Here is a 25,656-nt window from a genome sequence, read left to right on the forward strand (position 1 = left end):
CGCCGGGCCTCTGTGTGACTCCGGTGCATCTCCCCACTCACGGTGAGGACTGTTGGGCACTGGCTGAGTTTCAGCGCAGACCCAGGGATGTGGCTGCTCCAGGAACCACCAGAGGTCGGCCCTGGTGAGTAAGCAGAAATGCACTGAGTAGCAAGAGAGGACTTTATTATTATACGGGGAAGGCAAGAAATTTATTCTGTCTGCCACCGCCTTCAGCTTTGTGTGTGGTGCTTTAGTTCACGAGCCCTGCCGGGATCTCCAGGGCCCAGCCTAACGGCAGCTTCATAAAGAACCCATGAAGGGGCGGGGGGGGGGGGTCGACTGACTTGCCTTGGTCTCTCGGAGGGCAGGGCTGGAATGAGTGCCTGGTCTTAACAGTTCCTGCCTGCTTCCTGACTCCCAGCCCCAGCGCCACCACCTCCCTAAGGAGGGGTAAGGGCTGGATTTCCAGAGAGGGAGTAAAGAATGTGACAGCTGACCACAAAGAGGCATGGGGACCGGGCTGACTGCAGCTTCGTCTCTTGAACGCCCTTGGCTCCACTGAGCCCTGGCGATTCCTGTTTCTGTGCAGCAAGCCCAGGGTTACGTGGGACAGAGAGCAGCCTGGAACTTCCAACCCGGAGAAGACCGCTCAGAACACGTCTTCTGTGCTGGGGACACGGTGGCTCCGGCCACGCTCCATAGTGTTTGAAGTTTTAAGTCCCCCGACCGGTTCCAGCCTCACTAGCTAATCAGCTTCTTCCGTGTGTAAGTTCTGCTGATGGGGCGTCTCCTGGAGAAGGCTCGGCTGAAAGGAGAGTCTTCTGTGGCCGGGAAAACATCCATATCCTCATCTAGAGAAGGGCAGAAAGACTTCAAAAGAAAACGGGCTTGAACTGGAGAGGCTGCACCCGAAGACGGACTGACACCAGCACGGCCTGCAGGTTCTCGGGCTGCGTGAGCGCCCTCCACCCGTCAGCGCTGACCGGACGGCAGTAAATAATGGAAAAAGCTAAGTACTGCAGTTTGAACTCCCTCAGCTGGGTTGGTACATGCTTTTTTGCTCAGATTGTGGGGTTTATGCTGTTTCACGTGATTTATGTCTGAGTGTCAAGGGAGAGGAACCACCAAAGGCCCCCCACTCCTGCATTCCCCTTTAGTTCCAGGAGACGTTTCTAACCCACGCACTCAGCAGACGCAAGCCACGGGGTCGAGGAAAGGGAAGCCTCGAGTCTGATCACGACAGCCAGTCCTCCATCTACCACAGTACAGAAGCTTCCAGTACAGAAGCGTGGAACCCGCTGTGGGAAAACTGCCAGCGTGCCGCCCACCCCTCTCCACTCCCGCCACACAGGATGTGGGATATCCACATCTGTCACAGTTTCAAGAAGCTGAAGAAAACACAGCAGGAACTACACCATGGGGTTCTAATGCGGAGATTCTTTGGGAAGAGCACGGGACCCTGCAGGGACGGTCCTCTGTCCGAGACCCCGGCCTTCCCTAGAACTCCTTCCCCAGACGGCCTGGCAGCCCCGAGCTGACCCCGGGGAGGCACCCAGCAGTCACTCCTCAGGACCTTCCGTGAACAATTACCTCTGGCATCGTTCCACCGAGAGGAAGGCGTTCTCCCCTGGAACAGCAGTGGAGACTGGGTCAGGGCCTGCAGCCCGCTGGCAGAGACGCCGCTCCGCACGGCACAGCCGGGAGAAGGCGTGGAACCTACAGAGACGCAGGGTGAGCACGGCTCCGTGGTACCCCACTCCACGGGGTCCGGGCCTCTTCAAGGAGCAGCTCTGAGGTGCTCCCCCCAACCACCAAAACCCACGGCGGCAGCCTCACCTGAAAAGAACACCTCGTCATCCCCCGTGGAGGGCAGGTACAGCACGCTCACGCCCGGAGACCGCTCCTCGCTCTTGCTGAGTTCTGGGTCTCCTCTCTGCCCGTCACACGCTCTTTTTGCTTGACACTCCATTTCCTCCTCAGCAGGAAGGAGCCTCTTCCTGGAACCCAGCCCAAACTGTCCCCAGGAGCAGGCTTCCTCGGCCTTCGGCACACTGTCCCCAGGAGGTGAATGGTCGGGCAGCTGGCACACCCCCTCGAGCTCAAAATCCCCCAAGAGGGGAGTTCTGCTGATGCTGAGCTCGGGGCCTCGCTCCCTCCTCTCCGGCTCGAGTAGGGACACCCCTGCAGGGAGGTCAGCGCTGACCTCGCTCCTCACAGCAGAGCTGCTGCCCACTGCCCGCTTCCTGCGGGGCCAGTCTCTGATGGTGTCCGGAGTGGTCTTCCCGCTGTGCTTGGGAGACGGGGTCCAAGGAACACTGCCGTCTGTCTGAAACGGAGAGGGGGTGCTAGAGGGGCCGCGGGTGGGGGTACAGGACTGGCAGATGTACATCTGTCCCCCGCTCTTGCCAGGGGTGCTGTGTGAGGGGCGGAGGCAGGGGGGAGACACGTAGGTGGCTTCGGGTCTTCCTGAGGACCTGCCAGCCCGGGGCAGGCCAACACCAGGGAGGGAGCTCTCGTCGCCCCGGGAGCTCCCCGCCCTTCGTAGGGACTCAGCTTCGCACAGACAGCCGGGGTCGATCTTTCTGATGCGAAGCTTGGGCAGGCCAGAAGCTCGCATCTCCAGCTCTACCTCGTAGGTCTGCGGGCTGGCGGGGGCTTCTGGAAGCCGAGCTGACGCCTGCAGATCCTCCAGCTGCGCGGCGGCCTGGCGCTGCCTTCTGTCTGCAGTGCAGCGCAGGTCGTAGGAAGGTGTCAGGGGAGAACCAGGCCCGCAGGAATGAGGGGATGGAAGAACCCCAGGGCTCGATGGAGAAGACTTCTCCTTGGCAACCATCGTCCTTGACTGCCTCTCTTCTCCCATTGGTGCCACATCACTTTTTAAGCCATCACTGCCATCAAGCTGTGCTTTGTCCAGGAGAGTGAGATACTCTGTGTCACTCGCCATCAGCAGAGGAGAGGACAGACGCCAGTCCCTCCTGAAGCCAAGCCCAGGGTAGCTGTGTCTTTCAGGGGAAGACCGAAGAGAGAGGCTCACTTCCTTCTGGTCCTTTCCGGCATCTGTGCTGGCAGCTGGGTTGTCAGCTGGGGCCTCTCTAGGAGCAGCAGAGGCACTAGGCTGGTGCTCCAGGAAGCTGCTTGCAAGATCCGAGGGCTCTCTGCACCTTTTTCCAGTTTTAGAAGGGGGCCGAGGGGGTGCGGGGTCAGACTGGGCATTCTGCAGGATTCTGGGAGGAGTTGAGGGAGCAGGACAGGAGAGAGGTGAGGCTACATTGGGGGCTTTCCAGGGCTCTCTCCAGTCCATTTCTCTGGGGGAAGGAGAGTTTGTCGAAAATTTCTGAAATGGACTCTTCTTGGAAACCTTGCCTGAGGGAAAGGTGAAAGGCTTCTCTGGAGGAGGAGATGGGGGAGGCACCAGACTTGTCGTCCCCGGGCTCCCGGGGGTGGAGGAGGCTTTCTCCTTTCCTTTTTGTGCTAGCTCCCCTGCCTGGGAGGCCCCGGGGACACAGGGACGGTGGTGCTCCTGGTCCGGAGGCGTCTCTCCCCGCGCCCCTGAGGCTGCCACTCGCGGAGAGGACCCGGCAGGACTCAGACCTGCGGTCCCGTTGGGGGCTGCGGGGCAGGGGGTGCTTTCTGGACTGGAGGTCACCGAGAGGGGCCAAGTAGAATTCCGCAGAAATCCAGCTGGCTGACCACCTGGCCTTCCGGGGGTTCTTGGGATCTTCTTTTCAAGAGGAGAGGTTCCTCCTTTAGCCAGGGAGCAGCCTTTCTGAGGAGTGACTTTTGGTTGAGATGGTGAGCCCCAGTCCTGTGAGGAGTCTTTTAAGGACTCCTCAAACATGGCCTGTTTCACAGGGGTCACTTCGGTAGGGGGTTTCTGCCACCTTTCACGGGTGCGCAGTGGAGTTCGTGGCATACGAGGGAACCGTCTCGGCGTCGCTTTAGAGGAGCTTGGAGATTTCCGGTTACTCTTCTTGGGAGTCTGTAAAGAAATGCTCATTTCAGTGCCTGAATGTCATCACCCATATGCTCTACAGAGCATCTGAGTCACCTCTAAGACGATCAGAAAGGCACATGGGAAATCCTTAACCTGGATTTCAGACAGTGGCACGTTTCAACTTCCAAAACATGATGCGCGCTTTTCTTTTCCTAGCACTAAGCACCAAATCTGATCTTGGTCCTAAGAACAAGAATTTTCTTCAGATGCATACTACAGCTAAAACACGCTTCGCCTTCGATGGTGGATCACTCCACTACTGCCACGGTCTCTTCCACCGCTCCTGCTCCCTTCCTGAAGTAGCTTCTAGGTGTCACATCAGCTGCTGTTCACCTACCTTCAACATGTGCTTGCTACACACCCGTCATGTGCCAGGCTGTGGCGGGGGGGGGGGGGATGGAGTATGGAATATATGGATACCTAAGGTCCAGCAACAAAGATGACGTCTCAGGAACGACACTCCCCAGCAAAAAAATCTCCCTTCCTTCTGGCAAAATGCAGTTAAACACTCCAACAGGTAAAGCAGGTCAGACACCCATTGTGATCATCTCAAGGGAATCCTGGTCTAGTGGGTATTTCACATTGAATGGGGTACAGAAAGATGGTAATAGTGTCACCAGCGCACCGAAAGGGATGTGCATGGGACAACACGTGTTGGCAGCACAAGAGAGGACTGTCTAACCCAGCTAGCCTGAAGGGGGGACAGGAACAGTGAGTTAGGTCATTAAGAATGGGTATCAGCAGGTAAATGCAAAAGGTGGGAAAGCGGGGAAGAGGTAATTTTGGTGCCTTTTAAAAAAAAAATTTTTTTTTTAACGTTTATTTATTATTGAGAGACAGAGACAGAGTGTGAGCAGGGGAGGGGCAGAGAGAGGGAGACATAGAATCGGAAGCAGGCTCTGAGCTGTCTGCACAGAGCCCGACCCGGGGCTCGAACTCACAAACCGTGAGATCATGACCTGAGTCGAAGTCGGACGCTTAACCAACTGAGCCACCAGGTGCCCCTGGTGCCTTTGCTCTATCATTTTCTCTGCCTAAAATGAAAACCAGCAGCTGCATGCAGACCTACGTGCAGCCTGACGTCACCGGAAAGGTGGAGGACAGAGCAGAGGGAGAGTGGGGGCCAGAGCCAACTGATGGAGGCCCATGCCCATCTGGAGAGGACTGAACCTGGTTCCGTAAATCTGTGGTCTTCAAACCCATCTCCATAGCTGAGTGTCCTCCCACAAACTCTAAGCGGTTTATTGGGTTTCCAAATAAAAAGTATTTTTTAACATAAGGATTCCATTTTCAGAAAACCCTGTTTAACAACAGGTCTCTAGAGCTTTAAGCAAAGTGATGCAGTCAGAAAGCTCACTCCAGGGGGTGCCTGGGTGGCTCAGTCGGTTAAGCATCCAACTTCGGCTCAGGTCATGATCTCCCGGTTTGTGGGTTCAAGCCCCGCGTTGGGCTCAGTGCTGACAGCTCAGAGCCTGGAGCCTGCTTCGGATCCTGTGTCTCCCTCTCTCTCTGCCCCTCCCCCCACTGTGCTCTCTCAAAAATAAATAGATGTAAAAAAAAAAAAAAAAAAAGAAGGCTCACTCTGGCCTCTGGGGGCAGGATGGACTTGAGAGGGAAGAGGGAAAAGGGAAAAGGCAGTTGAAATGTTCCAGGCAGAACTGGAATAGGGCAGAACTGCAGGGATGGAGAAAAGGGAATGGGTATAAATGGCTATGTCTGGGAGTGACTCGGGCTTCTCACGTGGATGACTGGATTGGGTGGGTAGTGTAAGGGCAACAGATGAATGATGCCTGTACATTTCAGGAAGATCTATACGTGGTGTATGATAAAAATGGTGGACGAAACCAAGAGACTAGATGAGATCATTTCTGTTTTCTCCTACCACCTTGGCCTCAGCCAAACTCCTGCCTTACATCCCTATATACCCAATAACCATTCATCTCGATCAACCCAACCACCCCCAAATATGTATTAACATCTACAGATCACCTGCTTTCTCGTCCCTAATGGTCTCAGTGGGTTTTTTGGGCCATGTTTGTTTCCCCCCACAAGACCACACTATTTTAAACATTATAGAAATGTTATACCTGATAAGCTGTAGGTATCTCAGAACCCAATGTGCTTCTTGAAGTCCTCTGAAGTCGAGCTGAACCCTTCTCAGAAGGACTGACCATCTCATGCAATGCCCCAAAAAGCAGTCTCTTGGGAGAACGAATACTTCGGTTTGGAGATTTTTCTCTTTGGTCTGCAAGTCAAAAACAGTAATTCTTTCTCAACTCCTGCCCTCCCAATACTAACAGAACAGCCAGTCCATACAAGAAAACAATTTTTTTCGAGCTACTGGGAGTGGGGGATCCCACCTAACTACGCCAGCAACCCCAATTATTGCTGCCATCTGGACTTATTAATAAGATTGCATAGTTACCTCAGCCCTTATGTGAGGCAAGTAAAAGAATTTAATTTGTAAATATAAAAACACATTATCTGATGATCCAAACTAATGATGGATGAAAGAATGAAGGACAAACAGGTATCCCCTTCCACCTAGGACCCGAGTGTAGAATGTGAACACATGGTGGAAATAACAGGTAATTTACCTGTTGAATGAATAAATTACCAAAAGGATAGTATGAATGACCAGCTGTAGGAATCCAAAGGAAGGACACTGTTAGTGAATGTCATGGATCGTCCATCACTCTAAACCTCTACTGAATATGCCTGTTCTACCGCTCCAATATCAAGAAAGAAAATGCCAAGTTTTATACTTCTTTTCCCAAAAATACTTCCCGCCAAGTAGGCACACAACTAGGCGGCGGGCAAGCAAGTTACCTGATTTGTCTTGCTGGAATGAGTGAACTCTTTGCACACTTCGAGACTTGGGCTGAGACGCAGAATAGAAGGAACCAGAATTTGTCCTGCTGAGTGACAACTGCTTGATTCGAGGACTTCGTCTCAAGCTTATTTCTACAAAACCAGAATCACAGTTAGTAACCAGGGAGAAACACAAGCTTTTTACATTTGCCTGTGTATGAAATGGGTAAAATTTATGTTATACCACATACAAAATGGACTGTCACAAATTACTGACCTTGAGACTTCTGAAGTGTAACAAAGTTACAAGGGGTAGGACATATGGCTCCAACAAAGTTCAGAAAAACCACTGACCTACCAGACTGTGACCTTTGGAAATCTCAAACTGCCACCCTTTTAACCATGATACTGGGTGAAAAAAGGGTTTATATAGTGTGACTTTTGCAAAAAATTTTTTAAATTTAAAAATTGCAGTTTTCGGGGCGCCTGGGTGGCGCAGTCGGTTAAGCGTCTGACTTCAGCCAGGTCACGATCTCGCAGTCAGTGAGTTCGAGCCCCGCATCAGGCTCTGGGCTGATGGCTCAGAGCCTGGAGCCTGTTTCCGATTCTGTGTCTCCCTCTCTCTCTGCCCCTCCCCCGTTCATGCTCTGTCTCTCTCTGTCCCAAAAATAAATAAAAACGTTAAAAAAAAAAAATTACAGTTTTCATGTTTATGATACATACATTTGTGTAGAAACGATACCTGTAAGAGTATCAATGAAGCTAAAATGTTAAGTATTTCTGAGTTGTGGGATTACCAAGCAATTATTAAAAATTTGGCTTCTTGGGGCACCTGGGTGGCTCAGTCGGTTAAGCGTCCGGCTTCGGCTCAGGTCACGATCTCGCAGCTTGTGAGTTCGAGCCCCGCATCGGGCTCTGTGCTGACAGCTCAGAGCCTGGAGCCTGTTTCAGATTCTGTGTCTCCCTCTCTCTCTGACCCTCCCCTGTTCATGCTCTGTCTCTCTGTCTCAAAAATAAATAAATGTTAAAAAAAAAAAATTTTTTTTAATTTGACTTCTCTGTATTTTTTGTTTTACTTTTCTGATTTTTCTACAATAAACAAATTACTTGAGTCATTAAAAACATGACTTTGTTTTTTGAAAAAACAAAATGTTTGCTTTTGGAAACCCCTGCATTACATGTACTTTAAAAAGAAGCCACGGCACTTTGTATCACCCCGTGTTAGCCCGTACCCTGACCTCTGTTCCTACTGTGTAAAAAGTTTTCTCCAGAAATTCCCTCAGGAAATTCTGTGTAAAAGACCATTTACTAATAAACATTTACTGATCTACACTGCAGGCCCAGAGCTGTCATAGTGTCTGCACAATATCTTAGGACATGCTGAACAACACCACAGAGGGTTTTCAAAGAAACTAGAGAAAACAGCACAAAACAAACATAGGTAATACCGTCTGCTCCTTTTTCTGGGGACTCTTCGACTATGTCAATATCAGGACCAGGCTCCGAGGACCTTAATGAATAACAAGCATAGGGATTATTTAGTATCACTCATGGTTCATGCACCATAAGCCTCACAAAGCAACAGAGACCACAGGGCTTAAGAGTACCAGTGTTGGTAAGCACTCTCATATACTTTACTGTTGCAAGTAAAATGGTTAGAACACTTTTTTGGAAAGTGGTTTTACAACATAAAAATTAATTAAAAATATGCATGCCTTCTAACCCACCCATTTCTCTCCTTGCAATTTATCCTGTAGATAACTTGCACAAGTATGTAAAATCTGTACACAAATAATGTCAAGATGAAACCTTCCTATTATTCCTGTTAAGTTCGGCTAAAAACCCTGGATGTTATATTAAAATGAACTACAGATTAAACAGTGACAAGAAGAGGCAGGTGGCTGGGGATCCCAGGACCCAAAGAGAGACAGGGCAGTGAGCTCCCAGAGAGTTCCCTTTTTGCTTCCTGGATCCTGGACTGGGTGCTGGGGAAATAGTCAACCCAAATATGTCAACAGGTACCAAAACTGCCCTAAGAAAAGTCAGCTTTCTCTAGCCAAAGAACCAGGAAAGGGGCAGCTTAGCACGACAAACTTTCAGACACTAACTACCATGGAAAACTGTGGCCCACCACACACATAGGCTGAGCCGAGATCCTAAACTTGCAGCCTGGCCCAGCAGTGATGATGACCCCCTCCATGTAATGACAAATGCTTTTGCATTTTTGTTTTTTAATTTTTGAGAGAGAAAGCAGGGGAGGGGCAGAGAGAGGGAGACAGAGGATCTGAAGCAGGCTCCGTGCTTACAGCAGAGAGCTGGATATGGGGCTTGAACTCATGAACCACAAGATCATGACCTGAGCCAACATCAGAAGCTTAACCGACTGAGCCACCCAGGTGCCCGGCGTGGGTTTTTTTTTTTTTTTTAAGTTTTTTATTTTTAGAGAGAAAGTGTGAGCATGTGAGGGGAGGAGCTGAGAGGGAGAGAATTTTTTTGAAGGTTTTTTAAAATGTTTATTTTGAGACAGAGCATGTGCACAAGGGAGGGGCACAGAGAGAGAGAGAATCCCAAGCAGGTGGCACGGAGCCTGACGTGGGGCTTGAACACATAAATCACGAGATCATGAGCTCAGCCGAAACCAAGAGTCGGTTGCCTAAGTGACTGAGCCACCCAGACTTTAAGCAGGCTTTGCACTTAATGCACAGCCCAACATGGGGCTTGATCTCACAACCATGAGGTCCTGACCTGAGCCAAAATCAAGAAATCAGACAGTTAAATGACTGAGCCACCCAGATGCCATGAAGAATGGTTTTTAAAATTGTGCAGGGGAGGACTGGGTGGCTCAGTCAGCTGAGCACCAGACTCTTGACTTTGGCTCAGGTCGTGATCCCAGGATCTTTGGATCAAGCCCTGTGTGGGTGGCTGAGCGCAGAGCTTGCTTGGGTTTTCTCCCTCCTTCTTCTGCTCCTCCCCCATGTGTGAGCACATGCATACACGCTCTCTGAAAAAAATTTTTTTAAAAGTTTATAATGGAAATGCAAGCTGGTGCAGCCACTCTGGAAAACAGTATGGAGGTTCCCAAAAAACTAAAAATAGAACTACCCTACAACCCAGCAATTGCACTACTAGGCATTTATCCAAGGGATACAGGTGTGCTCTTTTGAAGGGACACATGCACCCCTGTGTTTATAGCAGCACTATCAACAACAGCCAAAGTATGGAAAGAGCCCAAATGTCCATCGATGGACAAATGAATAAAGATGTGGTATATATGTACAACGGAGTATTACTCGGCAATCAAAAAGAATGAAATCTTGCCATTTGCAACTACGTGAATGGAACTGGAGGGTATTATGCTAAGTGACATTAGTCAGAGAAAGACAAGTGTCATATGACTTCACTCATATGAGGACTTTAAGAGACAAAACATGAACATAAGGGAAGGGAAACAAAAATAACATAAAAACAGGGAGGGGGACAAAACAGAAGAGACTCTTAAATATGGAGAACAAACTGAGGGTTATGGGAGGGGTTGTGGGAGGAGGGATGGGCCAAATGGGGAAGGGGCACTAAGGAATCTACTCCTGAAATCATTGTTGCACTATATGCTAATTTGGGTGTAAATTAAAAAAAAAAATAAAACAAGTTAAAAAAAATTTTTTTTAATTAAAAAAAGTTTATAAATGTGGAATACCCATTTGATGGACTGCTTCTCAGCAACCCCTCACCACCCCAAAAAGGAAGAAATATGGATACATACAACACCATGGACCAATCTCAAAATAATTATGCCAAGTGAAAGAGGTGACGCAAAAGAGTGCATTCTGTATGATTCTCTAGCCCTCAGAATTTACAGAATGCTGAATACTCTTTAGTAACAAGACAGTTAAGACCTCAGTCACAGGGGCTCCGAGAAGGTGGACGGTGGCCCACAAGATCATTAGCACGGCTGTGTGACTACACAAAGTAGCTGGGCAAGGATGCTACTCACCTGCCCTTGATTTGTCTATGAAGAAGCCTTCTGGAGACTTGCTTATGTACTGGAGTCTCAGCCACACTCTTAGTCAGCAGTTTGTGATAACCTAAAATGTAAATAGCATCAATTTCATTTAACCTTATCAAGAAGTGGCAGCAAGGCAAAGCGAGCAGTCTGCAATTCTGTATGGCTCACTACTCACCTGGAGTGGTTTTTGTTTGTCTTTACCGGAGGGGCTCTTGATCGTTTTGGGGCTAACGTCTAACCATAGGACTTAATTTAACATGACACAACAGTCAATCAGCATTAGAGATTAAATAATAAGCTAGTGTAAAATACTGTAAAATTCTAATAAGCAATTCTGAAAAAAAAAATATTTAATCAGGACTAATAAGTATCCATCTCACCAGTGCTTCTTATATTTATGATGAAATGACAGACTATGAAAGTGCTTGACATGCCACACAGATATTAAGATACTGAATAGCGAGAGCCATCTAGCCGGCATGCATTTCCGCAGTGGGGTATGTAACCAAGCTGATCACGGGAGGACTAGTTTAGAGGGAATTAGAAGTGACCAGGAAGAGAAGTGATGTCGGCAGCAATGTGGTGTAAGAACCTCTGAAATAACTCTTCCACAAAAGGAACGAGAACACTGGGCAAAAATGGGCAAAATCAGCCTTTTCAGAACTCTGGAAATTAACTAGTTTGCAACAATCCATGGAGTATTTATCCAAGAAAAACAGTGAATCCCAGTAACAACAGCCAAGTCCACGGAACTTTATCTTGCCCCAGCGCCCCTAGCTCCGTAGCCTTGAAAAGCAACAGCCTGCAATCACTCTGCAGACCAATGGCCCAGGGGCCTGTGTGAACAAAGCCAAATGAGACTGGAGCTCTGGAGCTCCTCCAAAGCCCCATTCACAGATGTCATTATCTGACCTGTCTGGCAGTTCCCCCGCAAAAGCAAAATCTCACGGGCTCAAGTAGTCTCTGTTTGACCTCAGGACTCACCCAGTATGAATGAGCTTTTTCCAGGGAGCACTTACTGAAACCAACCGGCAGCACTTGTGAACATCACAGCTGCCTAGGGGAGTGATAACAGCTGGGGCAAACAACAAGCTAACTAAAAGCATAAAAGGGGAAACTAGGGAATGAGGTGTCTATGGAGGACTCAACAAACCTTCAACATATTCCTGGGACCTAAAACTCCATGCAATGCAGGGCTGTGTGCACGCCCAGGGTAAACCCAAGAAGGCCCTAAGCTGTCACCCACGGCTCACCTTGAGGCTCTAGAAAAGCAGAGAGAAATATACGCTGCCTGGCTGAGTACTGAAGAAATGAGCCAACGCACCAAAGGCCCTCAGCAAAGGCTGAGAAACTTACTGGTTCCAGGCATCAAAGAAAATCTGTCCAATCATTAGCTGGAGCGCTAAGCCAAGTGAGCAGATGTCAGTGGCCACACATGACAGAATACAGACTTTAAAGAATTAGTTCAGGAAAGTCACCAAACAAAAGCAGTAACAATAACAACAAACACTGGAGGGGAGGGGAGAAGTCAGAAGTGTCTTATTATGTTACGTCCAGTTGTCAATAAAAAAAGAGACATGCAGGGGTGCCTGGGTGGCTCGGTCGGTTAAGTGTCCAGCTTCAGCTCAGGTCATGATCTCGTGGTCCGTGGGTTCGAGCCCTGCGTCGGGCTCTGTACTGACAGCTCAGAGCCTGAGCCCGTTTCAGATTCTGCGTGTGTGTCTGTCTCTACCCCCACTCGCACTCTCTCAAAACCAATCGTTAAAAAAAAAAAAAAAGAAAAGCGCTGAAAGGGCAAAGACTCAACCAAGAATTGAATATCCAGCAAAATTATTTCAAAATGAGGGAGAAATTAGCACATCCCAGGTTAAAAACAAATTCCCCCCCTCCAAAAAACAGAACTTTTCAGTAGCAGACCTGCACCATGAGTAATACTAGAGGGGGTCCTTCAGGCTGAGAGCAAAGGGCACTCAAGAGTGAGGCAAATCCATGGGAAGAATCAAGGAGCACCAGGGAAGGAACTAGATAAATAAATACAACGTACAGCACAGAAGCAGTTTCCGTTTGTAACTCTCTTCTCCTAGGAGTTGAAAAATAAAGTGATCATTATAAATTGATGTTGATGGGCATAGAGTGTACGAAGATGTAATGTGTATAACAACAGAGCACAAAGGAGGGGGTAGGAAACAGAACTGTATTTAGAGGAGCAAAGTTTTTCAATACTGCTGAAATGAAGTTGGTATTAATCTGAATTAGGCTCTTAGAAGATAGGAATTGTAATCCCCAGAGGGAGTGATGTTACACTAAATAGTGCCATAAGAAGCTAGGGGTTGGTCTCTCCACCAAAACAGCTAGTAAACTGGCAGGGGAGTGGGGGGTGGGAAATGATCAGAATCAAGTATTTTAGAACTCTGGAACCCAAGGAGCTACTTGCAACAATGAGGGACATGATTCATGCAAGGAAGATGCTGCTGATTTTTGGTAAGGGAACACCACGCATGAAGCTCTGATCTCCTTTCCCCAGCCGCACCGCAGCTGTGGGGAGAGGGGCCCACATTCTGGGAGCAGGTGGCTGGTGGTAGGGCAGACACCTTGTCCTCCAAACTTGGGGTTGTGTGGTTAATCTGATGGACCCCTGATGGGCGGGCGCAGACACTTGCTCTGGTTTTGGGACCTCCAGGAGGCAGCTGCGTTTCCCAAGATGGCTATGGGAATATTTAAAGGGACAAGAATACTTTCTTGTTTTTCCCTTTTTAGAGTCAGACATTTAAGGAAATCTTGGTCAGGTTACTGGCAAACCAGAGATAACAGAACAGAAACTTCGGTGACCACACACAATATGGACTACATGTCTCTGTTTGGAAAACAGAGACAGCTGAAGTCCTCAATATGCGAAGAGGAGCAAACACTCAGGAGTGGGAGAATCTGGTTTCCAAAGTTGCCACATTATAATAGTCAGAATATCTAATCTTCAACAAACAATTACAAAATATACAAAGGAACAGGGACATAGAGCCCATCCCCAGGAAAAGAAGAATTTGATGGAGACCATCACTAAGAAAACCCATCAGAATGGCTGGTCAAGGACAGTAAATCAAGTTTTCTAAATGTGCTCAATGACTCAAGAATATCACAAAGAAATAAAGAAATCAGTAAAACAATGTATGAACAAATGAGACTGTCAACAAAGTGATAAAAATTATTAAAAGAAACCTAATTCTCAAACTATTCCAAAAAATAAAAGAGGAAAAAAACTTCTAAATTCATTTGACAAGACCAGCATTACCCTGATACCAAAACCAAAGACACTACAAAAAACTACAGCTCAGTATCTCTGATGAACAAAAATGCCAAAATCCTCAACAAAATATCAGCAAACCGAATCCAGCAATACATTAAAAAAATCCCTCACCACAAGTATGATTTAATCCAAAGATGCAAGCGTGGTTCAATATTTGCAAAAACAACGTGATTCTTCACATGAACAAGAGAAAGAATACAAACTGTATGATCGTCTCAATAGACACAGAAAAAACATTTGACAAACCACAGCATCCATTTATGATAAAAACTCTCAACCAAGTAGGTTTAGAGGGAACATACCTCAAAGTAATAAGGCCATAGACGAAAAACCCACAACTAACATCATATTCAATGGTGAAAAATGAGCTTTTCCTCTAAGATCAGGAAAAAGACAAGAGTATCAACCACTTTTATTCGACACAGTACCACTGGAACTCCTAGCTGTAGCAATCGAACAAGAAATAAAAGGCATCCAAATTGGTAAGGAAGAATTAAAACTGTCACTATTTTCAGATGACATGATACTATATATAGAAAACCCTACAGATTCCACCAAAAAGCACTAGAACCGATAAATAAATTTAGTAAAGGTGCAGGATTGCAATTAATATACAGAAATCTGTTGCCTTTCTACACACTAGTAACAAAGTAGAAGAAAAAAAAAATCCCATTTACAACTGCACCAAAAAGAATAAAACTTAACCAAGGAGGTGAAAGACCTGTATTTTGACAAGTATAAAACACTGATAAAAGAAATTGAAGATGACACAAATAAATGGAAAGATATTCCATGCTCATGGATTTGAAGATTTAATATTGTTAAAATTTCCATACTACAAAAAGCAATCTACGGATTTAAGATAATCCCTATCAAAATACTAACAGCATCTTTCACAGAACTAGAACAAATACTAAAATTTGTATGGAACCACAAAAGATCCCAATTAGCCAAAGCAATCTTGATAAAGAACAAATCTAGAGGTATTACAATCTGTGATTTCAAGATATACTACAAAGCTATAATGAAAACAGTATGGTACTGGCACAAAAATAGACACACAGATCCAAAGAATCAATACAGAGCCCAGAACTAAACCACTCTTATGCGGTAAATCTACAACAAAGGAGGCAAGAATATACAATGGGAGGGGCGCCTGGGTGGCGCAGTCGGTTAAGCGTCCGACTTCAGCCAGGTCACGATCTCGCAGTCCGTGAGTTCGAGCCCTGCGTCGGGCTCTGGGCTGATGGCTCAGAACCTGGAGCCTGTTCCCGATTCTGTGTCTCCCTCTCTCTCTGCCCCTCGCCTGTTCATGCTCTGTCTCTCTCTGTCCCAAAAATAAATAAACGTTGAAAAAAAAATTTTTTTAAAGAATATACAATGGGAAAAGAGTCTATTCAATAAATGGTGCTGGGAAAACCGGATAGTTGCGTGCAAAGGATGACACTGAACCACTTTCTTATGCCATATATGAAAATAAAATGGATTAAAGACCTAAATGTGAGAACTGAAAGCATAAAAATCCTAGAAGAGAACACAGGCAGTAACCTGACATCAGCAACTTCTTTCTAGGTATGTCTCCTCAGGCAAGAGAAACAAAAGCAAAAATAAACCTTTGGGACTACACTGAAATATAAAAAGCTTCTGCACAGCAAAGGAAACCAACAAAACGACAAGGCAACCCTACTGAATGAGAGAAGATATTTGCAAATGACATATCCAATAAGGGGTTAGTATCCCAAATACATAAAGAACTCATGCAAGTCAACACCAGAAAAATAATCCAATTAAAAAATGGGCAGAGGACCTGAACAGCTATTTCTCCAAAGACATACAAATGGCCAACAGAGACATAAAAAGATGCTCAAACATCACTCATCATCAAGGAAACTGAAATCAGAACTGCAATGATAGGTCACTTTACACTTGTCAGAATGGCTACTATCAAAACAAGAAATAACAAATGTTGGTGAGGATGTGAATAAAAGGGAACCCTTATGAACTGTTGGTGGGAATACCAGCTGGTGCAGCCACTGGGGAAAACAGTATGAAGGTTCCTTTATTTTATTATTATTTTTTTTTTTTGTAGAGGAAATTCTTGATTTTTTAATATATATATGCATACATATCTTGATTCTAAACCTTATAGTTTTGGACTATTATTTTTTATTTAAATCCAGGTTAGTTAACATGTAGTGTAATAATGATTTCAGGAACAGAATTTAGTGATTCATCACTTACATGTAACACCCAGTGCTCATCCCAACAAGTGCCCTCCTTAATGACCAATGACAGTTCATTTAAAAATTAAAAACAGAATTATCATATAATTCACCAGTACAATTCCACTACTGGGTATCTATCCAAAGAAAATGATAACTGCTAATTCAAAAAGATATACACACACCTCCGTTTATTGCAACTTTACAATAGCCAAGATATGGAAGCAACCCAAATGCCCATTGATAGATGAATGGATAGAGAAGATGTGGCATACATACAATGGAATATCACTCAGCCATAAAAAAGAATGAGATCTTGACATTTGTGACAACATGAATGGCCCTAGAGGGTATTTTGCTAAGTGAACTAAGTCAGAGAAAGACAAATGCCATATGGTTTCACTTATATGTGGAACCTAAAAAAACAAAACCAGACTCCTCAATACATAGAACTGGTGGTCCCCAGAGGGGAGGTGTGTGGGGGGTGGGTGAAATAGATAAAGGGAATTAAGAGGTACAAACTTTCAGTTATAAAATAAACAGGTCACAGAGATTAGTATAGCGCTCTACCCAATAAGAGCAGAATACACATTATTCTCAGGCACACACAGAACACTCTCCATTATAGGTCAAATGGTAGAGCATAAAATAAGTCTCAAATTTAATAAGACTAAAATACAAAGTTTGTTCTCCAACCACAATGGAGTGAAATTGGAAATTAACAACAGAAGGAATTTGGGAAACTCACAAATACATGAAGGTTAATGCACACATAAATAGTCAATGGGCCAAAGAAGAAATCACAAGGGAAATTAGAAAATATCTTGAGATAATGACAATGAAAGCACAACACACCCAAACTTACAGGACACAGCTAAAGTAGTGCTTAGAAGGGAATTTGTACCTGTAATGCCTCTATTAAAAAACAAGATCTCAAATCAATAACCTAAACTAAACCTGAAAAGGTCAAAAAGATCAAACTAACATCAAAGCAAGTAGAAGGAAGGAAATGGTAAAGATTACATAGTAAATAAATGAAATCAAGAATTAAAAAACAACAGAAAAACCAATGAAACCAAAAGTCAGTTCTTTGAGAAGAACCATAAAACACCCAGTGTTTTATAGTGAAGAATCACTAAACTCTACTCCCGTCTTTGTTAAATTGACAAATCTTTAACTAGACTGACCAAGAAAAGAGAGGGAAAACCCCAACTACTATGAAAGAGGGAACATTGCTACTGAGCTCGCAGAAATACAAATGACTATTAGGGAATACGGTGCACAACTGTGTAACAGTAAAATAGATAACCAAGAAGAAATGGACAAATTCCTACAAAGACACAAACACTGAAAACAGACTCAAGAAGAAACAAAATCTGAATAAACCTGTATGTAACAAGTGAAAGGATGGAAGTAGTTATCAAAACCTTCCCACAAAGAAGTACTCAGGACTAGATGGCTTTACTGCTGACTTCTACCTAACATTTAAAAAACAATTAAATTGTTGGGGTGCCTGGGTGGCTCATCTGCCTTCGGCTCAGCTCATGATCTCACGGTTCGTGGGTTCGAGCCCTGCATCGGCCTCTGTTCTCACAGCTCAGAGCCTGGAGCCTGCTTCGGATTCTGTGTCTCCTTCTCTCTCTGCCCCTCCCCCTGTTCATGCTCTGTCTCCCGCTCATGCTCTCTCTCTCCCTCTCCCTCAAAATAAATACACATATAAAAAAGTTTAAAAGCCAAATTGTTAAAATGCTGACACTACCCAAAGCAGTCTACATATTCAATGCAATCCCTATCAAAATAACACCAGCATTCTTCACAGAGCTATAACAAACAATTCTAAAATGGTATGGAACCAGAATAAGACCCCAAATAGCCAAAGTAATGTTAAAAAAAGAAAACAAAAGCTGGAGGTATCACAATTCTGGACTTCAAGCTGTATTACAAAGCTGTAATTACCAAGACAGTATGGTACTGGCACGAAAACAGACACATAGATCAATGGAACAGAATAGAGAACCCAGAAATGAACCCACAAATGTATGGCCAACTAATCTTTGACAAAGCAGGAAAGAATATCCAATGGAATAAAGACAGTCTCTTCAGCAAGTGGTGCTGGGAAAACTGGACAGCGACATGCAGAAGAATGAACCTGGACCGCTTTCTTACACCATACACAAAAAGAAACTCAACATGGATGAAAGACCTAAATGTAAGATGGGAAACTATCAAAATCCTAGAGGAGAAAACAGGCAACACCTCTTTGACCTCAGCCACAGCAACCTCTTACAGACATGTCTCTGGAGGCAAGGGAAACAAAAGCAAAAATGAACTACTGCAAACTCATCAAGAAAACAGCTTCTACACAGCAAAGGAAACAATCAACAAAACAAAAAGGCAACTGATGGAAAAGGAGACAATATCTGCAAATGACATATCAGATAAAGGGTTACTATCCAAAAATCCATAAAGAACTTATCAAACTCAACACCCAAAAAACAAAGAATCCAATGAAGAAATGGGCAAAAGACATGAACACTTTTCCAAAGAAGACATCCAGATAGCTACCAGATACATGAAAAGATGCTCAACATCACTCATCATCAGGGAAATACAAATCAAAACCACAATGAGATACCACCTCACACCTGTCAGGAGGGCTAACATTAACAACTCAGGCAATGACATGTGTTGGCAAGGATGCAGACAAAGGGCAACACTTTTGCACTGCTGGTGGGAATGCAAACTGGTGTAGCCATTCTGACAGTAGGGAGGTTCCTCAAAAAATTAAAAATAGAACTACCCTAAGACCCAGCAATTTCACTACTAGGTATTTATCCAAAGAACACAAAAATGCTAATTCGAAGGGGCACATGCACCCCAATGTTTATAGCAGCACTATCAACCAAAGCCAAGTTGTGGAAAGAGCCCAAATGTCCATTGATTGATGAATAGATACAGAAGATGTGATATATATACACAATGGAATATCACTCGGTGATCAAAAAGAATGAAATCTTGCCATTTGCAACAACATGGATGGAACTAGAGTGTATTATGCTGAGCGAAAGAGGCAAAGAAAGATAAATATATGACTTCACTCAAAAAGGAAAAATAAAAAGAGGAAGTGAGGCAAACCTTAAGAGACTCTTAAATAAAGAAAACTGAGGGTTGCTAGAGGGGTGCGCTGGGTGTGGAGATGGGCTAAATGGGTGATGGGCATTAAGGAGAGCATTTGCTGGGATGAGCACTGGATGGTATATGTAAGTGAAGAATCACTAAATTATACTCCTGAGATCATTATTACACTATATGTTAGCTAAGTTGGATTTAAATAAAATTAAAAAAAAATTAACACCTTAATATATATGGTCAATTAACTTTTTTTAAAAGTTTATTTATTTTGAGAATGAACAAACAGGGGAGAAGCAGAGAGAGAGGGAGAAAGAATCCCAAACAGTTTCTGTGCTGTCAGCAGAGTCCAACGTAGGGCTTGATCTCATGAACCGTGAGATCACGACCTGAGCCAAAACCAAGAATCGGATGCTTAACCGACTGAGCCACTCGGGCACCCCTGGTCAATTGACTTTGACTAAGATGCCAAGACAATTCAATGAGGAAAGAAGCCATTTCAACTAATGGAACAACTGGATAGCCATATATGAGAGAACGATGTTGGGCTCCTATCTCACACAAAATAATGCACAAAAGTTAACTCCAAATGGATCAGACTGAAACGTAACTGTTTAAAGCTAAAAGCGGATTCTGTTCGTTTTTTTTCCCGTAAGTTAGGACACCAAACGCATGAGCAATGACAAAAATTCACAAACTGCTTTCAAATGGACTTTACCAAAATTAAAAACTTTGTGTATCAAAGAGCACTATCAAGGAAAGTGAAAAGACAACCCCCAGACGAGGTAAAATATTCGCAAATCATGTATCTGATGAGGGCCTAATATCTAGAATACATAAAGAATTCTTATAATTCAACAGTAAAAAGACAACCCAATTAGAAAATGGGCTAAGATTTGAATAGACATTCTCTGAAGTAGATCTACAAATGGCCAGCAGGCACAGGATAAGATGCTCAATACCAGTCATCAGAGAAATGCAACTCATAACCACAATGAGCCACCACTGCACACCCAGGAGGATGGGGAGAATCAAAGAAAGAGACCACAGGTGGGGGGGAGGTGTGGGGAAACTGGAACGCTCACACATCGCCAGCAGGAACTTGAAATGGTATAGCCACGTTGGAAAGCAATTCGGTAATTCCTCGAAAGTTAAACACAGAGTTACCATATGTCCCTATAATTTCATTCCAAGGCATGTGCCTGAGAATTAAAAACACGTCTACGTGAAATCTTGTGTGTGTTTATAGAAGCATATTCCTAACAGCTGAACAGGAGAAACAACTCAAATGTCCGCCAATTGATGAATGGACAAATAAAAGGCAGTTTATCCACACAATGGTGTATTATGGCAATAAAAAGAAATGAAGTGCTGAGATGTGCTACAACCTGTACATAAAGCTTGAAAACATTATGTTAAGTGAAAGAAGCTGGTTACAAGGACCACATAGTATATGATTCTACTTAAAAGAAATATCCACAAGCGGTGAATTCACAGAAACAGCAAGTAGACTGGTGGTTGTCTACAGCTGGAAAAGTTGGGGGAAACGGGAGAGTGACTGTACTGGATATGTGGTTTCTTTCTGGAGTGATGAAAACAATCTGGAATTAGTGATGACGGTTGCACCACTTCACGAATACAATGAAGGCCAGTGAATTGCATTCTTTACTCAATTACTACAAGAACAAAAAAGAAAAAAACCAAAACACCCAAAAGACTAGAAAAAAAACCGGTCATTATCCTTCATTTCTTTTTCACTGGTTTGTCAAACAGATACTTGTAGGGGTGACTAGGTAGGAGAGGGCTGACCAGATCCCAGGATTAAGTCTTCACCCAAGTTTGGAGGAAGAGAGACCCCAAGGGGAAAACTGATGGTAACCACAGAGAGGAAAATGGAGGAGATCAATGAGCTTCTGCAACAGAGTCTGAAGACTGCTTTGGATCCAAGAATCCCCTTCTATTGGTTACCCTAAAATATAATACCTTTGGTCTTCTTCTTCAAGTTGTTAAGTTTATTCTCCAAACCTTCCACAACCGACACAGAATGGCTTCTGGGCAACCCCCGCTTTGCCAATCTCTTTGAAGGAGAAATCATTTCATGGTTGAAGAGATTTCTTCGAACTTTGGTCACTTCTGAAAGCATTACAAAAAACAAACAAAAGCACCAAATATTATCACTAATAAATGCCATATCTGGGAAAAGAAAGACATCCAAAACAGAAAGCGGCTGATTAAGCTTAAGGAACTATTCTACAGACTGGCTTCTATATTCACATTTACTAACAGGATTTTCTTAAGTATTATACTCATAGGGTACATAAAGACTATTTACTTTTACAAATTCAATTTAAATCTAACTTTTCAGGAACACAAGGCCCACACCACTTAAATCAGAGTCTGTCGTCATTGTAAAATGGACACAATCCTCAGGAGGCCGGTAGTGTAGATCAGGGTCTGTTTTAATGTATGCCAGAATTGTGAGGATTTTCCTCACTTTGGGCCTTTTTACTGCTTTGTACTCGGCTCCAAGGAGAAAAAGTGTTCTTCTCAAATCCACAGATTTCACTCTGTGAGTATTTCACGAATTTGCTGCATTATTTTAAATTCTCTTTCTGACTTCAGAACTTGGGAGTGTGTGACCTTTATAGACTTAAAGTTGAGGAAAGTAGCTGAAGAATCAATCAAAAACTACCTGACAAAGCCAGCAGGATGGCATCTTCATCCGAAGCAAGATGGCCTATAGGGAAGCTGACTCACTCACTCACCACGGTAACTCTTCTGAGAGCAAGTCATTTAAATACAACCCCAATAAACCATGACCCACAAGTTGGGAGGAGCCCTTATATTTACCGATCAATGACAGACATTAAAGTTAAGGACACCAGTGATACCCAAGTTTCAAAAACAAACGCCTGAAACTCATTTATGATCTGATGGCCAAGCTGGATTTGTTGGTTTGTTTTCCCAAGTTTATAAAAGTTTAACATTGACAGAAAATGCCAATGACTAATTCATTACATGTAGAGTCATCATTAAAATTCACCAACTGTCAAGTTTTGTTTTCTCCCTCCATCACTCTCTACATTTACACAGTTTCCCACCAGGAACACAGCACAGTAAGGTAGGAACACCACAAAAAATAAAGGCCTATCACCCAGCTTACTACGAATCTTCACATTTCTCTTACTGTCTCAATATCCCTTATGGCTTCTTGCCTCCCTGAATTTAAGATCCAGGCAGGCATCATATAGTGCATTCAACTGTCACACTTAAAGTGCTTTCATCTAGACCAGTTTCATTGACTCTTTTCCTTTCTGTGGCTTTCATAATAATGGTGTTAAAGAAAAAAAAAAAAAGATTTCAGGCCAGGGACACCTGGAAGGCTCAGTCAGTAGAGCATGCAACTCTTGATCTCAGGGTCATGAGTTCACCCCCCATGTTGGGTGTAAAGCTTAGTTAAAAAAATAAAATAAAGATTTCTGGCCCGTGATTTTGCAGAACGCAGTTATTTTGAGACTGTGTGAATATCTTATTCTCCTAAGATATTCTTAGGACATATTTGGACTTAGGACATATGATACCTGGACGTATCTCATTAACCAACGATCATATAAAATTATAATTTAGAACTGTATGCAGCTGTTTAAATACATGCAATTAAACTAAGTTTGTCATCCTAGACAGTATATGCGTACACCGAGAAGACAAAGTATACCTTGCACTGTATCTTTTGCCAGGACTGGAGGCTGCTGAAGAGTAAGGTGAGAGCCTTCCTGAAAGAGTAAATCGGCACTCATTAAAAAGAATAAAAATTCCACATGAAATCCTCTGACCCTCGCAGTTCCACTTGCCGGAACCCCTAACAGAAATACTTGTAAAATGCACAAAAACAGATATATGTTCCAAGGACACTGAAGCCTACATTGTAGTGCAAAATAAGAAACACCCCAGCGGCGCCTGGGTAGCTCAGTCGGTTGAGTGTCCAACTTCGGCTCAGGTCATGACCTCACGGTCTGTGAGTTCGAGCCCCATGTTGGGCTCTGTGCTGACAGCCCAGAGCCTGGAGCCTGTTTCAGATTCTGTGTCTCCTTCTCTTTCTGACCCTCCCCCTTCATGCTCTCTGTCTCAAAAATAAACGTTAAAAAAAATTTAAAAAAAAAAGCAAACACCCTAAATATCCATAAAGAATGAAAGACATTTTGATACATCCATCCAACAGACACTAAAAGATTAGTAAGACCTTTAAAAATAGAGAAGGAAGGAAGACTTATCTGTACATACACAGAAAGAGCTACATGATGGGAGAAAGTGGTGGGGGTGGGAAGGAGAAGTATAGTAGCTTAGTAACGATTTGTAACATTTATGCATAGGCGTGTATCCAGGTATGTGGAAACTTTTGATGTGTGCTATTGGTGTATACAGAAAGGGGCCTGGGAAGAGGAGGGACACTCTTAACTTTTAACTTATTAAGGTTTCAGTTTTTTAACGATGATCATGTATACCTTCTATACTAAAAAAAGTAAAGGAAAACCCGTATAAATTAGAAGATGACTATACTCTTTAAAAAAACAAATGTGGGTGCCTGGGTGGCTTGGTCAGTTAAGCGTCCGACTTCGGCTCAGGTCACGATCTCACGGTCTGTGAGTTCGAGCCCCATGTCGGGCTCTGTGCTGACAGCTCAGAGCCTGGAGCCTGTTTCAAATTCTGTGTCTCCCTCTCTCTCTGCTCCTCCCCTGTTCATGCTCTGTCTCTCTCTGTCTCAAAAATAAATAAATGTCAAAAAAAATATTTTTTTTAAATAAAAAAATTTAAAAAAAAAGTTTATTTTTGAGAGAGCACATGAGTGGGGGAGGGGCAGAGAGAAAGGTAGACAGAGGATCTGAAGCAGGCTCTGCGCTGACAGCACAGAGCCCAAAGTGGGGCTTGAGCTCATGAACTGTGAGATCATGACCTGAGCTGAAGTCAGATGTTTAACCAAGTGAGCCACCCAGGTGCCCCCCTCCCTTTTTTAAAATTTTACAGTGACACTGTGAGTATGGGAGAGACGGAGAGAGAGAGAGACGGAGAGAGGGAGAGAGGGAGAGAGGGGGAGAGGGGGAGAGGGGGAGAGAGGGAGAGAGAGAGAGAGAGAGAAAGAGAGAGAGAGAGAGAGAGAGAGAAAGAGAGAGAGAGAGAGAGAGAAAAGAGAGAGAGAGAGAAAGAGAGAGAGAGAGAGAGAGAGAGAGAGAGAGAGAGAGAATCTTAAGCAGGCTCCACGCAGAGCCCAGTGCAGGGCTCAACTCCACAACCCTGGGATCATGACCTGAACCGAATTCAAAGGTCAGATGCTTAACCCACTGAGCCACCCAAGCACCCCGAGGATGACTATACTCTTAAGGAGTCTCTATATTAAATTATTTGCTATACAATAATCTAAAAATATAGATACAGCTATACAATGGAATTGTTTTTAAAGCTTGGGGTTGTTTCTTTCCCATTATGCCAATGTGTTACTTGAAGAATGAACTACCACATGGAGGCTGACTTAAGGAGTGCTAGAAAGGACTGTGAATCATTGTAACATCTAGAGAGAGGAAGCCTGCCACTTCTGCTGCTGTCACTTTTGGATTTCCTGCTCTCCACTCAGGATTCCAACACATACATACGATTAATGCCTGATTCATGGACACTTATGAAGGCACACTAAGGAAGTCAATACCACTAGCTCTTAAAATACAATCCCACCTCCAATCCCAAAGGACAGCTATACATATCTAGAAACAAAGCAAACCATTATGATTAATGCTTCTAAAACTAGTTCTTATAGAATTTTAACTCTTCTCAGAGTGCCTGCAGTTCCAAAAAGTTTCAAGGTACTCTCTTCTTTCCTTAATAAAACATCAGTTCTACTTAATATTAACAGACTGCAGCTGGGTTCAAGTCCTCCCATCTACTGTCACAGAAAAGCAGACCACCTGGGTCCCGACAGCACTCCTCCTCCACCCCACCTTACTGAAGTAAAAGGTACTGAAAAGCACCTTCTGATCTGCAAAGTCCTATGATGATGCACATTACTTTTTCAACGGTCTCTTTGCTTATGTGATTATTTTGTGAATTTTCTTATCTAGATATTTTGAATTCACTTATTCATTCCTAACTTTCACTTGCTGATTTTCTTTGTATCACACCTCTAACTGTCACACTTTTGGGTAAGATGGCTTATCTTTAACAAATT

The 25,656-nt window shown here is 44.2% G+C and overlaps 1 protein-coding gene across 4 annotated transcripts in view; it reads right to left on the reverse strand.

The window, feature by feature from the left end:
* Positions 1-148: 148 nt before the first annotated feature.
* Positions 149-25,656, reverse strand: part of TICRR (TOPBP1 interacting checkpoint and replication regulator) — a 50,559-nt gene continuing 25,051 nt past the window's right edge. For 3 of the 4 annotated variants that reach the window (XM_045058805.1, XM_045058804.1, XM_045058807.1), the window contains exons 14-21: positions 23,158-23,215; positions 21,426-21,575; positions 10,779-10,869; positions 8,236-8,297; positions 6,806-6,940; positions 6,064-6,221; positions 1,819-3,961; positions 149-1,698 (exon numbers count right to left, since the gene is read on the reverse strand). In XM_045058805.1, coding sequence (XP_044914740.1) covers positions 1,355-1,698; positions 1,819-3,961; positions 6,064-6,221; positions 6,806-6,940; positions 8,236-8,297; positions 10,779-10,869; positions 21,426-21,575; positions 23,158-23,215 — 3,141 coding nt within the window. In that variant the 3' untranslated portion in view covers positions 149-1,354. The remainder of the gene's footprint in view (positions 1,699-1,818; positions 3,962-6,063; positions 6,222-6,805; positions 6,941-8,235; positions 8,298-10,778; positions 10,870-21,425; positions 21,576-23,157; positions 23,216-25,656) is intronic. The other variant, XM_045058806.1, reaches the window with a different exon arrangement.

This window comes from Felis catus, chromosome B3, assembly GCF_018350175.1.
Source record: "Felis catus isolate Fca126 chromosome B3, F.catus_Fca126_mat1.0, whole genome shotgun sequence".
Lineage (NCBI taxonomy): Eukaryota > Metazoa > Chordata > Mammalia > Carnivora > Felidae > Felis > Felis catus.